General features: G+C 44.0%; 1 protein-coding gene across 5 annotated transcripts in view; it reads left to right on the top strand.

Annotated features, from left to right (window-relative positions):
* Positions 1–567: 567 nt before the first annotated feature.
* Positions 568–15,663, top strand: part of LOC121232876 (DDB1- and CUL4-associated factor 12) — a 53,490-nt gene continuing 38,394 nt past the window's right edge. For 4 of the 5 annotated variants that reach the window (XR_005931737.1, XM_041121375.1, XM_041121376.1 and 1 more), the window contains exons 1-2: positions 570–827; positions 1,550–1,804. Coding sequence is in view for 4 of the 5 variants with exons in the window: in XM_041121375.1 (XP_040977309.1) it covers positions 753–827; positions 1,550–1,804 (330 nt within the window). In the remaining variant the exon portion in view is untranslated. Of the gene's footprint in view, positions 828–1,549; positions 1,805–15,663 lie in introns of all 5 variants that reach the window. The other variant, XM_041121377.1, reaches the window with a different exon arrangement.

Consider the following 15,663-nt stretch of genomic DNA (forward strand, 5'->3'; position numbering starts at 1 on the left):
GGAACTTCAGTATAAATTGTGCATGTTACAATCAACAGGAATACTCTCACAGGCTAGCGCTCAGTGGATGATACCAAACCTGTGTATTCTGCTGCTTCAAGCTGCCAGAGTACCCTTCCCATGTCTCCCCAGTGCTATGGCATCAGCCCACTCTTCCTCACTCTCGGGACTAGTGATATAGCTGCTTTTTGTCTCACATGAGCAGCACAGGCTATCAAAATAATGCCCGTCCCTGCCTCCAGGCATTACCCAGCAAGCTTCGGTTGCTCAAAAATAAATGAAGAAAGAAAACAGCTAGCCTGCGCCTCTCCTATGCTTAAACTGACGGGGCCCGGGGAGGCCGCCAGCCAGTCCCACCGATCAGAGCAGGGCAGCGGGGAACGAACACGGGGCGAGGCTGAAAAGCTTCACCCCGAGCCCCACCGCCCCACCCCCGACGGGGCCATGCTGCCTGGCAAGTGCAAATGGGGCGGGCCAGCTCACCGCCCTGCCTCCTCCGGTTGCTAGGAAACGAGGCTCTCGGGCAGGGCGGGGAAGCCGCCGCAAAGGCGCGACACGACTGTCGTAAAAAAATCCCGGGGAAAATGTCGTGAAGTGCATTCAGTGGGGACTGTGGTGGAGACAGTGACCGGGTCTGGCTCCTTGCACTTATATGCTCCGTTCCCCAATAGCCGTCTCCCCCTCCTGCTCCATGTGGGGCCTGGGCCGGGCTCTCGGCTTCTTTTCTTCCTCTTTCTCTTCCTTCTCCTATTATGGCCCGGAAAACAGTTAGCAGGAAGCGGAAAGCGGCGGCGGCTGCTGCCGCCGGGGGGCTCCAGGGGGAGCAGGTAGGTAGGTAGGTGGGGGGGGGGGGGGGGGGTGTACGTGTCGGTGCCCAGGGGGGGGGGGTCACCCTGATTGGGGGTTGCCGTGTCCCAATGCCCGGTTGGGGTGGGGAAGGTGTCCGGGGTGTCTCGGCCCCAGTGGCGGGGGGGGTGTCTCGGTGCGATACAGCAGGCAGCCTCCGCTCCCTGCCCCGCTGGCGTCGGGGGCTCTCCCGGGTCCCTGTCGCTCCCCCCGCCCCGCCCGGCGCTGTCCCCGTTGGGTTCAGACGTTCGGCCTGTAACCGCCGGGTCCCCACCGCCCCCGGGCTGAGCGATGCTGCCGAGCCGGAGGAGGCCGATGAATGGTGCGGTCGGTATCGGGCGGCCCCTGCGGTGTCTCCCCCAAACCTGCCGAGCTCACGGCGGGGTGCTGTCGGGTCTGCCCTCTTCTATTTAAAGTACTTCTCGGTTTCCTCTTGTTTCTATAAGTATCTGGTGTCTCAACGGTTCCGAACCGGTGTGGACTGTTTTCAATATCATTGCAGTGTTACTTTAGCAAATATTTATGTTTAATTTTATGTTGCTGAAGGCTGTGTCAGTATTTCCGAGTTAATCTTCGTGTATGGTATTCCATGGGTAGTTTGGAAGACTTCAGTATTTTGCTAAGAATGTCTTTGAATTTAGAAGGGTTGTGTCTTAAGTTTGTTCTAGTTGCTTTATCTAATTTCCGGTTTTATTTTCCACAGTATGGGTGGGATCACTCAGTTCACAAAAGGAAAAGACTCCCCCTGGTGAAAAGGTCTCTGGTGTACTACCTGAAAGGTAGAGAGGTCAGGATGCAGAATGAGTCCAGCTATCACCGCTTGTTGCACGGATATGCAGCCCAGCAACTTCCCAGCCTCCTGAAGGAGAGAGAATTTCACCTCGGAACCCTTAATAAAGTGTTTGCCTCCCAGTGGCTGAACCACCGACAAGTGGTGTGTGGGACAAAATGCAATACAGTAAGTGCCACCTCTCTTTCTCTTCCTTTTGTTAATTATTCCCCCCCCACCCCTGAATGATGCTTACCATAATTGAAGTATGTAGACCGCCAAGGAAAATATTAGGAAGTAATTAGGAGCAGAGTCCAAATAATGCACAATTAATTTTGAATGAAGGTAATGCTTAACGATCACCCGTTCTCATCTGAAAATATGTCACTGTGCAGATGGTTGGAAACCTGAACATAAGGCCTGTACCTTGATGCAGCATCTGTCTAATCTGCACAGAGCAATTTACATCTGTGCAGGATGGAAAGTAACAGTGGGGTTGGATCTTTCTTCTTGTCCTGCAAATGCAAAGTTAATGAACAGTGCTAGCTTTGGTAAATGGTAGCTAACATGCCTGGCAGAAGTTATGCTTAGTCTTATAAGGTTTGGTTTTTATGTATGGTTCTGTGCTGCTGACTTTGAAAAGTTGCTACAAAACTAAAAACTATGGTTAAACTCCAGATATTCTTCAGAGTAGCTAGAAATGTTCCAAGCTTAAATTTCAGATCTTCAGGATTATCCTTTGCTTTTTCTATCCTTTGCTTTTTCTATCCTTTGCTTTTTCTATCCTTTGCTTTTTCTATCCTTTGCTTTTTCTATCCTTTGCTTTTTCTATCCTTTGCTTTTTCTATCCTTTGCTTTTTCTATCCTTTGCTTTTTCTATCCTTTGCTTTTTCTATCCTTTGCTTTTCTATCCTTTGCTTTTTCTATCCTTTGCTTTTTCTATCCTTTGCTTTTCTATCCTTTGCTTTTTCTATCCTTTGCTTTTTCTATCCTTTGCTTTTTCTATCCTTTGCTTTTTCTATCCTTTGCTTTGCTTTTTCTATCCTTTGCTTTTTCTATCCTTTGCTTTTTCTATCCTTTGCTTTTTCTATCCTTTGCTTTTTCTATCCTTTGCTTTTTCTATCCTTTGCTTTTTCTATCCTTTGCTTTTTCTATCCTTTGCTTTTTCTTTCCTTTGCTTTTTCTATCCTTTGCTTTTTCTATCCTTTGCTTTTTCTATCCTTTGCTTTTTCTATCCTTTGCTTTTTCTATCCTTTGCTTTTTCTATCCTTTGCTTTTTCTATCCTTTGCTTTTTCTATCCTTTGCTTTTTCTATCCTTTGCTTTTTCTATCCTTTGCTTTTTCACTTTGTGATTTTTTTTTTTCACTCTAAATCTGTTTTCAGTGTTCAAATAACTTTTCTTGCTTATGTACCTTTATATGCTTTAGCAAAAATTGAAACCTCTTCAGACTCTTAACGTTTCAGATCCAAAGCATCACTTTATAGGGGAATATTAAAATAATGTCCTATGCGATTAATAAATGGAAGAGATCATATTTCTTGGGTAATGTTCTCTCTGCCGGAGTTAATAGCCCAACTTCGTTGGCTGAGGTTGCAATTTCATGTATGAAGTTCTGATTGAATTAGTGCAAAATCCTAAATTTGTTCTTTGCAAGTTGGTTAGTGCCACAGAAATGAATCAAGCATTGTAAGGAATGTATAGATCAAGCAGCTCTTAAACCTCAAAGTATATCAGTTGGTGTGATTCTTTGCCTTAAGATTTTTTGTGCAGAAGCCGTGCTCGGTGATCTGACTTGCAAGGGACAGTAGTATTTTTTTTCATTTCAGATGTTCTGTTATTCATAGTTACACAGCGGGAGGCTTTCATGCAGTAGCTGTTAAGAAGCAAGGCCTAGCTGTATAAACAAAACAGTCTTTTAACAGGAATAAGCCTGAAATAAAATCTCTCTGCCTTCTTTCTCCACGTGCGTTTATTGTCTTGGCCGGTCAGCAGCCAGCACTGTTTGTGGAATAGCTTACAGGAGACAAACTCCTGCTGAAACACAAGCTCTCCAAAATCTTGCTTACTCTAGCAAGATGACTGCATGTTTTATAGAGCTGCAATGATTTTGCTGTCTTCTGTAACTTCTGTAGTTCCAGCGCTGCTACAGTGAAGATAAATGGGCAAGTGCGTTGTTAATGCAACCTAGCAGAAAATTGTTTGGGACCAAACAATTGCAGAACTGAAGAGGGATTCGACCATATTGTTGTTCCCACTGCATACACTGCAACGAAGTGTATGCTTCCACAGCTAGACTTAACGTTACAGATGGACCTCGTCTTTTATTAAGCAAAATACAATGATTATAAAAGAAGTCACTTCATTGTGAAAGATTGTGTATGAATTATGAGTACTGTAATAGCTTTAGCTTGATTGCTTTGTGTTCAAATGTGAACACAAGTAGAGCATTAAACTCTACACTCTAATTATAAGATTTTTCTCTCTCATCTCCTGAGTAAGCGACCTAATAAAAAAAAATTTCTTTGCTGATTCTCGTATGCTGAAGTTGTGGCATTTAAGTTGGGAGTAAATCTAAAACAACTTGGTTGACTTTAGTGGGGTTTGCCGCATTGGAATTGCACGTAATTGAAGTTAATGCAACAGAAAAATATAAACCATAGCAGTTATTTTAATCAAAGCTTGAATATGGTACTGAGAGCTTTTAGCATTTAATTTATAAATTGCCCTTGGCTATCCTGTGCCAGAAGGATTCACTATTTTTAATAACAAAACAAAAATACACTCTTGTCATAGAGGAGTAGGTTTGCTTTTAGTCACTTGACAGTGCTAGTCACTATAAACACTGAAGAGAATATGGAGCTCTGTCAATTCCTCATTTTTAATGAGGATTATAACTTGTTTAATTATTTGGGGTAACTTTTTTTTTATCCTTAAAAATATCCCTGGGTATGATTGTTGTATTGGGTCTGCGTGGTAAGGTTTTGGTAACGGGGGGGGGGGGGCACGGCATGCTACAGGGGTGGCTTCTGTGAGAAGATACTAGAAGGTTCCCCTATGTCTGACAGAGCCAATGCCAGCTGGCTCCAAGACAGACCTGCTGCTGGCCAAGGCTGAGCCAATCAGTGACAGTGGTAGTGCATCTGTGATAACATATTTAAGAAGGGGCGGGGGGGGAAGTTGCTGGGGCACAGAAACTGCAGCTGCAGAGGAGTGAGAACATGTAAGAGAAACAACCCTGCAGACACCAAGGTCAGTGAAGAAGGAGGGGGAGGAGATGCTCCAGGCGCTGGAGCAGAGATTCCCCTGCAGCCCGTGGTGAAGACCATGGTGAGGCAGGCTGTCCCCCTGCAGCCCATGGAAGTTAACGATGGAGCAGATATCCACCTGCAGCCCATGGAGCACCACACGCCGGAGCAGGTGGATGCCCAAAGGAGGCTGTGACCTCATGGGAAGCCCATGCTGGAGCAGGCTCCTGGAAGGACCTGCGGCCCCGTGGAGAGAGGAGCCCATGTTGGAGCAGGTTTTCTGGCAGGACTTGTGACCCCATGGGGGACCCATGCTGGAGGAGTCTGTTTCTGAAGGACTGCACGCCATGGGAAGGGACCCATGTTGGAGAAGTTTGTGGAGGACTGTCTCCCGTGGGAGGGACCCCACGCTGGAGCAGGGGACGAGTGTGAGAAGTCCTGCCCCTGAGGAGGAAGGAGCGGCAGAGACAATGTGTGATGAACTGACCGTAACCCCTCTTCCCCATCCCCCTGTGCTGCTGGGGGGTGTAGGTAGAAAATCTAGGAGTGAAGCTGTGCCCAGGAAGAAGGGAGGGGTGGGGGGAGTGTTTTGAGATTTGGTTTTATTTCTCATTACCCTACTCTGATTTGATTGGCAATAAATTGAGTTAATTTTCCCCAAGTAGAGTCTGTTTTGCCTGTGACAGTAATTGGTTGAGTGATCTCTCCCTGTCATTATCTCGACCCACAAGCCTTTTGTTATATTTTCTCTCCCATGTCCAGTTGAGGAGGGGGAGTGATAGAGTGGCTTTGGTGGGCACCTGGTGTGAGAGACTGAAAGAGTTAATGTCTCAAACATTGTGGTGGGGCAAGTTCTGCTTAAAGACAAACCCTGCACAGCAAGGAAACAAGGTGAAAAGCCCATCAGCTCAGACATCAGCAACAGGAGGGGGAGGGCGTGCTGGAGGGTGCCCAGCTCCCTGTTCTGATAAGCTGTTCTGATACAAAGATCAAACAATGGCCATGTCTGCAGGGAAGGAGAAGTTACTCCACAAACTAGCCCCAAGCCCAAAGGCTCATAAACTGCTCATTAACCTGATGAGTTTGGGTGCCTGCCTGAAGGAGGGGCAAGGATGATAAAAGGACACAAACTGAAGCCCCAGGTGTGCAAGCCCACTGGAACTGGACCCCTCAGCTGACTGAACCAACGCTGGACCCAGGACCGGTGAAATCTTTCTCTCTTCCTTTTTCTCTCTCTGTCTTCTTCTCTCTTTCCTTTTCCACAATCCCTACACCTCATCCATTTCAAGATATAAACCGTTGACCAAGTCTGAGACTAAGAGTAGATCCAGCCACCCCGGGCCCTTCTCTGAGGAGGAGTCTGGAAAGCAAGGGGGTCTGCTCTGAACCTCGTGACTCAACAGGAGGGATCTCCTTATTCCCTGAATTGATGTATATGGTTACCCTGGGTTACATGGTTTACAGAAGTAGTCTTATGCCAATTCCTGTTGTGAGAAAACCCTGCCACCTACTACCACGCCTCCCCAGTTCAGTTTGCTTCTGTCATAAATAAAATCTTTAACTGATCATTTGGTGTCGTTTCACCTTAATTTAGCCCAAGGGAATTTCGAATTAAACACAACTCCCTGGTCTGTCCAGTCTGGGTTGTGACACCTGGCATCCAGCCAGGGTCAACCGACCACAATTGTGTATATGAAATAACTTTATTGTTCTCCAGTGGATCCTGGTGCTCACAGTTGGCCAGCTGTAAATCAAATATTTGGGTTTCTTAAAGGTTTATGCTTTTTCTAATAGATTTAGAATTATGGAACCTATACAAGCATTCAAGTGTCTAAAAATTCAAACACAATCACCTGAGCTTTTCTGAGGCAGGATTTATGTTTGCAAGAATCTCCTTGAATCTTGTATGCAATGGGCTTCTTAATGTTTTTCAAATTCAAATGAATGAGCAGGCAAACCTCTGAGAGGTGCAGAAATTTAGGGTGTGTCACCACAGCATCTACATTACCAAAGGCTGATACCATGAAGTCTCAGAAGAAGATACTGTCTGTAATCAGTGTCTTCTGTTCAAGCTTCCTAGAGTAACTTTGAGACTTACATAGGAGACAAGCTTATGGCAAATGGAAACACTGAACGTGAGATTGCTGAAGTGTTTTGTTTGTTTTGGTGTTTTGTGGGTTTGGTTTTTTTTTACTATTTCAGGAAATGGCGAAGAATAAAGCAGCTTCTAAAAAGTTCTGATAATCATTTTGCAGCTTCTTTTGTTCCTTTAGTTCTGTATATGTGTTCAGGACAATTCTTTTGCTAATTGTGAAGTTAAGGATGAAAAAATACAAGAGCTGTAAATCATTCCCTAAATACATGAAGCTTGTTAGTTTCTAGTTGCTTGAGAATATAATTGCCTGGAATCTAATATTTTTGTTTGCTTTTTTTTTCCAGGTAGGCCTGATAGGTATATTTGTGTTTAAAAACTTCCTTACCGAATGCTCTCTTCTGGTTTCTCAGGTGGCTTTTCCAAGGCATGAATGGGTTGCTTTCTGAATGCTAGCTGATATCTTTTCTCTCTTTATATAGATTCATATGTTGCTTTTGATGCTCTGCTGTAAATCACCAGCTCTTGTTTCTTCTTAGAGACTTTTAATTTGTTCAAGAGATTCCATGTCTGTTCTGTGCATCTCATACAATTATAACCTAGTCTTGTACTCCTGGGGTTGTAGTGGTGAGAATACAATGCACAGTTACTCTTCCATCTGTGATTATGGAATATGGGGGAAATTATTTCCACTTGCTTTGCAAGTTAATGTATCTTCTGGCTTTGCACATGTAATGAAGAATCAAGAAGACTGCTCGTTTCTGATCCCAGGGAGGGAATGAGAAGTCATGCTCCTGCAGTTTGTAACTCTACTCAATGTCCACTAAACAGTGACTGAAACTCAGTGTAAATAAACCTCTGATGACACCTCCATTCACCTTTCTTTCAGTGGCTTGTGAGTAAATAGCCAGGTGTTGTTTCTTGTCTCAAGAGTATTTGGTTTTCTGTCAACTGCATGTGATACCCATGTCTGTCTTCAGAGTCTGGTAGTTTCTGTGCCAGGTATGGTGTGGGTGGTAGAGATGCCCTTTAGCAGGTGAAGTCTCTCACTTCTCCATCCTTTGCCATCTGTCAACATGTGTTAACTGTCTGCCAGCCTCCTGAAATTAAATACAGAGCACAAGACACAAATAAAAACTGACAAATGTGATTTTGGCAGTGAACAAATTCAGTGATATCAAAAGTGTGTGCCCATTAGCTAGTAGTGCTTCAGAGTTTCACAGCAAGGTGGAGTGCCTGATTGTGTGGTCTTGTCTCTGGAAATGTGAGTTCAGAGTCAGTTAACTCACTGGCTTTTACCACTGCTCACTTCTCAGATGTTTCTTTATATCCTGGATTGTTTTTCTTTGGACCCTTTCAAGGAGGATGTGTGAGGCCATTACCCACTTGCGTCACCTGTACTGCACAACCTGTGAGTAGGTTTTGTGCTAAGATTAGTGCATGTTCTGATCTCCACTGGAAAGGAGACATACCAGTTTGATAGCTTAGTCTTTAAAGAGCCCATGTTTCTTTGGGGCTTGGCATATATTAGTAAATCTGTATTGCTGTAGAATGGAAGAACCTTATGCCAAGCGTTCTATGAACATGGAAGAGAGATGTTTACAATCTGAATAAAAGGCAAGACTGAGAAGTGGGAAAAATCAAACAGTGCTACTCAGTGTGACCAGCAATGGTATTGGTGTAATGACACTGTAAGCATTGTCTTGCTTTTGTTGTTAGCAAAAAATAAATTTGAAGGAGAACAATGATGTCATTTTCCAGCTTGGCTGAGGGTGAAATTTTTGTGACCAGCTTCAGCTGGTCTGGAGTTGTGCTGTTGCAGAATGGGATGCTCCCACCTGCTCATTCTTGCTGGCACTAATGTGTGCGTGGCTGGGGAGTCAGCTGGATCAGCTTGCTGCTTTGTGTTCAGACAAGTTTTCTTGTAGGGTTAGTTTTCACCAAAGGCAGAGATATGATCAAGCTGACCTCACAGCCTACCTGAGCACTAGTTGCTGTCACAAGGGTGGTGGGTGAGACTGTTTGGGTGGGTGAGGAAGAAGCACATGGATTCTCAAAGATTGGCTTAAGCCAGTTGTGAAACTTCATTGCAATTGATTCTTTCTTAGTGACTATTTTTAGCAAGACAATGTGTTTATCTTGGGTTTCTTTCAAATGTTAGTATGAATGACAAGATGTGCCTGTGATTTCTGAGAGCAGTATGTGAAGAGCTGGGGTGCAGAGCGTATTGTGAGCACTTGCATGAAAAATAAGCAGTCTCTTCCATGCATGTTCTTTGTGCCTTGTAAATCTACATCCGTCCTGTTTGTGTAATAAAAACATGCTGTAGCTCAGGGTGACACCCTTTGTTCTGATGGATTTGTACGATCAACTAAAAGATAGGGCTGCCTGTTCATCTGCTGTTCTGTGTGTAGGGGCAGCAGTGGAGGACATGAGAGAGTCTATATGCTGGCTTGAAATGGCATTTCATAGGCCTGTTTTTTAATCTTGCTGTATAAAGTCAGTGCTTTCAGTTAAAGATGCATAGAAAGGGCACTTATGTTTAATGAATTGGTAACTTTGTTGGTGTTCTCCCCCCAAACTGTTGTCTCTGAAAGGCAGGTCAAAAAATGGAAGTAGACTTGATGGAAGAGCCTGGCAAACCATTCTGCTATCAGTATTGTATACAAGAGAAGGATGGATTTTGCAGTTCAGACTCTAGTCCTCAGATACTCGATTCCCTGTCACAATCTTTACTTTTGGCAAATTGATTAATGAAGTTCCTTAGTTAATGAAGTGGGGCAGTTTCTTAACTTGATCATAAGCAGTTTGAAAAGGGGGACAGCCACATAGTAATTGTATGGGAGTCATTTGCCAAAATGACTTCTCACCACTTCTGCAAATCAAAAGAAAAATAAGCATACAGCTAGTAATCTCATGGGGTGTGAAAAGTAGGGCCAGATCATAGATTCATGGCTATGACAACTGTAATACTTAGCCACGCCTGTCTGCCTTGATCCTTGGGTGATAGCACTGTTGCAAGCTGTACATCTGAATTGCTTTAAAAAAAAAAAAGGGGGGGGGGGGGGGGTGATGGATTTCTCTGTCACATCGTCCAGCCTGTTTCCTTGTTAGAACAAGGTTGTCCTGCAGAGAATGTGATAGCTGAGTCTGCTCTGTATCTCACAGATGAAGTGTGGTCTTTGGACTTCTGGCAGATGGCCAAAAGCAGTCCTGGCTTTGTAAATCCTGGATGTCAAGTTATTTGGCTTGCTAATGGCTGACATGCATACGTTTTACTAGCAGGAAGAACAGAATTATGTGCAAAGCTTAAAATCAAGGGACAAATATGCACAGTTCACTGTTTGGAGGTTGGTGGGGGTTTACTGCATCCAGGAAAAGATTTTGTTGCTGGTTTTTAGTTTCTGTAGAATGAGTAGCTGGAAAAGAAGTTCTTATTCCTGCTTGAGATAAAGAAAAATAAATGTATAGTTCAGCTATCAGGACTTTGTCAAGACTCTTAGAGAGGCCAGGCTGCTTTGGAGTTATTTGCAGATGTACTTATTTCAAGAGTAGCGAAGGTACCAGTTTGCTTGGAAGTAGGCCAATTTCTGTTTTTTCTTCAGATTTATGTCATTGTATGCTGCGGTTTTGGCTGCACTTATTTAAAAGCAGTCAGATATTTTGTACTTTTACTGTAGTGTCTTTAAAACTCTTAAAACAGTATTCAAATTTTCTGCATTCTTAGCTGGGTGTCTATCTTGTTTCTTAACATTTCTCCCTTTTTGGCTTTAGAAGTGTCTAACAACTGTTTGGCTTCTCTTGGCTTCTGTTTGCTGGATTTACAGGGGAGATTTCTTGGCAATCAGTGGTGCAGCTTGCAAGTGTGAGCTTCTGGCTTCCTGTCCTGCCCCAGGTGATGCAAGAGTCCTAGCGTATGCAGAAGTGCTTGCTTATTTTATTCTAGGGAGGTGGTGGTTGTTTTTAAACTACCCACAGCATGCCAAGTTCCTTACCAAGAAAGGGGAGAAGTTACTTCTTAAAACTTTACAGCTGAAACTACAAAGCCAGTCCCTTAACTGTATGAAATTTCTTGCCCTAAGAGCAGTTGCTGTTCTGGTTACAGTAATACTGTGCAACTGGAGGAGAAAAGTGAGGAAATGACAAAGCAATTCAAGGGCTGACAATGGATTAGAGTGGGGTATGAGCAGGTGAAAGCACTGCAAGAAATATGTCCTGTGGCTGCTTCTGAGAATATCTTTATTTGGAAACTTTTTATAGGAAAATGATGTTGAGGTTGAAGATCCAGGGCAGAAGTGTGAGGGTCTGATGCTTCAGCAATGTGTGTTTCCAAGTTCTTTACCTTTTCAGCCCAATTAGTTTAGAGTTTAGCTAAAAGAATTTTGCATTAGAGTAAGTCTTTATTAACCTAGTATCAAACACGGATGTATGACAGTGGTGTCAGACTGGAGAATGTGAAGGGTTTTTAATTTCAGTACTCATACCTGTTGAGATGCTCTTCAAAGTGTGAATCTGTTACAGCTGAAGCACAATTTTCCTGAGTCCGTGGACATCCTGAGCTGTGGATGTGTTTTCCTAATTAGCACTTCTGGTGCCAGCCTTAGGACCTGCAGATGACACTTGCAAGCCTTAAGATTAAGTACTTAACTGTCGATTTGGGTTTTTTTCAGTAGTTGAAGGAGGATAGGGGAGGGAATTGGGCATTTATGCTGCAAGGAAATACTGAGGAGGAAAAGAGGATATGCACTCATAGGGGAAGGACAAGGGAGAATGAGAGGAGAGGGAATTACTGGTTCTGATCCTACAGTGCAGGTGTTAATTTTCAGGGATGTGGTTAGGGCAGAGGGGCTGCTGTGTGCATCATGCTTTTACCAGCTGTCTCAGTGTCCTGGTTTCAGCTGGGATAGAGTTAATTGTCTTCCTAGTAGCTGGTATAGTGCTATGTTTTTGAGTTAGGTATGAGAAGAATGTTGATAACACTGATGTTTTCAGTTGTTGCTAAGTAATGTTTGGTCTAAAGTCAAGGATTTTTCAGATTATCATGCCCAGCCAACAAGAAGGCTGGAGGGACACAAGAAGTTGGCACAGGACACAGCCAGGGCAGCTGACCCAAAGTGGCCAACAGGGTATTCCATACCATGTGACATAACATCTAGTATATAAACTGGGGGGAGTGGGGGAATTGCCGCTTGGGGACTAACTGGGCGTCGATTGGCAGGTGGTGAGCAATTGTACTGCGCATCATTTGTATATTCCAATCCTTTTATTATTACTGTTGTCATTTTATTAGTGTTATTATTATCATTATTAGTTTCTTCTTTTCTGTTCTATTAAACCATTCTTATCTCAAGCCACAAGTTTTACTTCTTTTCCTGATTCTCTCCCCCATCCCACTGGGTGGGGGGAAGTGAGTGAGCAGCTGTGTGGTGCTTAGTTGCTGGCTGGGGTTAAACCATGAAACTCAGGCAGTGAACTGCATTGTAAGGCTTGGGAGAAGTGAGGAGTACCTCCCTCCTACTCAGCTGCACTTCAGCTGTTGCCTGACCACACACCTGCATGCAAAATAAAGAACTAAACATGAGAACTCAGTCCCTGTAGGAACAGTCATCTGTTTGTACAAGACTGCTGCCTACAGAGGAAGATCAGTTATGGGTTGAAGATGGTGCATAATTCTAGATGCAACACACAATTAGTGATGAATGTATTTCAGCTTTCTCTGCAGAATGAGTTTAACATACCATACTGTATCAGGTTTTGATTTGACATTAATATTCTGCTAGTTCAGTACATCAAGAATAATAGATACGCTGCTAAATTTTCTTGGGTTTTTGACATTTATTAAAGAACAGATCTGCAGTCTGTGAGAGTTCACCAAAAACAACTCGTATGTATAACTCTTCTCTGAGAACCTCTAGATTTCTCTTTGTTATGGTTTAACCCCAGCCAGCAACTAAGCACCACACAGCTGCTCACTCACTCCCCCAACACACATATTGATGGGAGAGAGAATCGGGGGGGGGGAAGTAAAACTCCTGAGTTAAGAACAGTTTAATAGAACAGAAAGGAAAAAAATAATGATGATAACAATAATAAAATGACAATACTAATAATAAAAGAATTGGAATGTACAAAACAAGTGATGCACAATGCAATTGCTCGCCGCTCCCCGACCGATGCCCAGTTAGTTCCTGAGCAGCGATTTCCCCCCTGCCCCCAGGACAACTCCCCCCAGTTTATATACTGGACATGATGTCACATGGTATGGAATACCCCTTTGGCCAGTTTGGGTCAGCTGTCCTGGCTGTGTCCCCTCCCAACTTCTAGTGCCCCTCCAGCCTTCTTGCTGGCTGGGCATGAGAAGCTGAAAAATCCTTGACTTGGTCTAAACACTACTTAGCAACAACTGAAAATATCTGTGTGTTATCAACATTCTTCTCAAACTAAATCCAAAACATAACACTATACCAGCTACTACAAAGAAAATTAACTCTATCCCAGCTGAAACCAGGACACTATTCTGTCCTTCTAGAAATGTCTGGCAAAGGATTTCAGAACAATTTCCTTGAGGTGTGTATTTTTTTAAATTGCATTGAGTTTTCTTGGGTTTTGTTGTTGTTGTCTTCTCCATCTTCAGTTCACTTCCAGAGGCTTTGAGACAATGTTATTTGGTTATAGAAGGAACAAAATTAAGGGAGGGTGGGGGGAAGTATGGAATTTAATTATAATCCTGGGCTGTGATTCTACATCACTTTCTGTTGCGTTAAAGGGTAAAGAAGTTTGGCAGAAAATAAACCCCCTTGTGTTCCAGCTTATCCTCAGATGTCAGAGGGGCTGTGGGAGGCTAAGTTTAATTTCTGAGTGATGTCCAATTCAACGCTATAAGTCCAGTCACGTTCAATATGTTGAACTATCACGATGACAGATGCACTCAATAGCTTACTGCACTCTTGGCTTAGCCACGTTTAACACACAAGAATTTCCAGACTTAGGGAGTTTGGTTGCGTTAACGAACTATCACGGCTAGATTAATGAACAGCGCAGTTTATTAAAGCAACAGTACAGGTTCTTTTGGATTGCCGGTGATAAATACAGTGTCTGCAAAGCACGTGCAAATAATAATATAGTCGACTATAAGCACACTAAATTATGGAAAAACTCTGTAGAGATTTCTAAGTTTCCCGGGGAAGCACTCAGTATAACCGAGGGTTCAAATCTTACCCAGTAGGCATCCCTATGGGGGGGAAGAAAGGTTCAGCCTGTCGACTGATCCCAGAAGTCAGCGATGTCCTCCCGACTTGTCTATGATGGTGTCTTCCCTAACATTCCTCCTCTCTTAAGCCCTTTTATATTATTTTTAGGTGGAGCTTGAGTGACTCTAGTCATACATACCTTTACTTTGATTGGTATAAAGTTCTCTTGCTTTACTTTTAAAGGTATATGCTAGAGAAAATTCAGAGCGCATGCTCAGTGAGGGGTGGTCGCATCTTGGAGGCTGGTAGCTTTTGGGATGGAGGTGTGTTTTGGTATTATAATGAGCAGAGTTCACCCAGAGAACATGATTTAGTGTGTCACTACTCCAGAACTGGGCACTTATGATATAAATCAGAAGTAAGACAATAGCACTGACAGAACCCCCATTGTTTCACCTCCTTGCTTCAGTGGATTCAGTGCAGGGACCTTCCGTTCTTGTTCCAGTAGTTCCAGTTCCCTATCCCTGCGGTGATATCACAGAGCCTGGCCGCAGTGTCTCCATTCCGCTCCACCCTCTGTGTTGTTTCTCTTAGAGTCAGCATACCAAGCTCCGCTGGTGTTGCTAACATCCAAGGTTGCAGGTTATGTTGCTTAGGGAATTATTATGGAACAGATTTCTTGCATATCCACTGCATTCCACCCTGGAGGTTCACCTTCCCTTGGGGGGGGGGGAGAATGACACATATCAATAAGTCACCTCCAGCAATCATTCCACACTTTCCTTAGCGCCAAGTCAGCTTCAGATCCTCCATTTCCTCGCTTCACTCGTGTTCCCTCACGAGGCTTTGTCCCCTCTGTTTTACCTATTTGACTATTAGTGTAGCTGTGCTCTTGTATTGGGGCCTACCGAGCCATAGTTCAGCACTCTGAGGACTACAGTTGAGGCAGGGACCCAGTCTGCATTTGAGGACACCGTGCTCAAGATAGGGACCCAAACAACAACTACAGTAATTGCCCCAGTAGTGAAAAAGAAACAGTGGACAAGGAGATCAACGGGTCCATATCATCGATTAGTGAGGGAAGAAGAAGAAGAGGAAAGGTTTGATCGAGAAGCTGGTCCTTCAACAAAGAAATTGGAGGAAGGAGTGAGAGAACTTAAACAGGAAGTGGAAACTACCCGGTCCCTGACCTCCTCAGAACTTCGGGACATGCGGAAAGACTGCAGCCGCCAGCCAGGTGAGCGGATTGCTGCCTGGCTGCTCCGATGCTGGGATAGTGGGGCCAACGGTCAGCAACTGGAAGGTAGGAAAGCCCAACAGCTGGGATCCCTCGCTAGAAACTGGGGAATTGAAAGAGGAATTGGAAAAGAGGCAGCAATTTGCAGTCTCTGGAGCCGGCTCCTCTCAAGTGTGAGGGCAAGATATCCATTCAAGGAAGATCTTGTGAATTCCTCAGGAAAGGGGACTACCGCAGATGAAGGCATCCAGTACCTGAGAGAGTTAGCAGTGGTGGAAGTCA

Source organism: Aquila chrysaetos, assembly GCF_900496995.4.
Source record: "Aquila chrysaetos chrysaetos chromosome W unlocalized genomic scaffold, bAquChr1.4 W_unloc_1, whole genome shotgun sequence".
Taxonomy (NCBI): Eukaryota; Metazoa; Chordata; class Aves; order Accipitriformes; family Accipitridae; genus Aquila; species Aquila chrysaetos.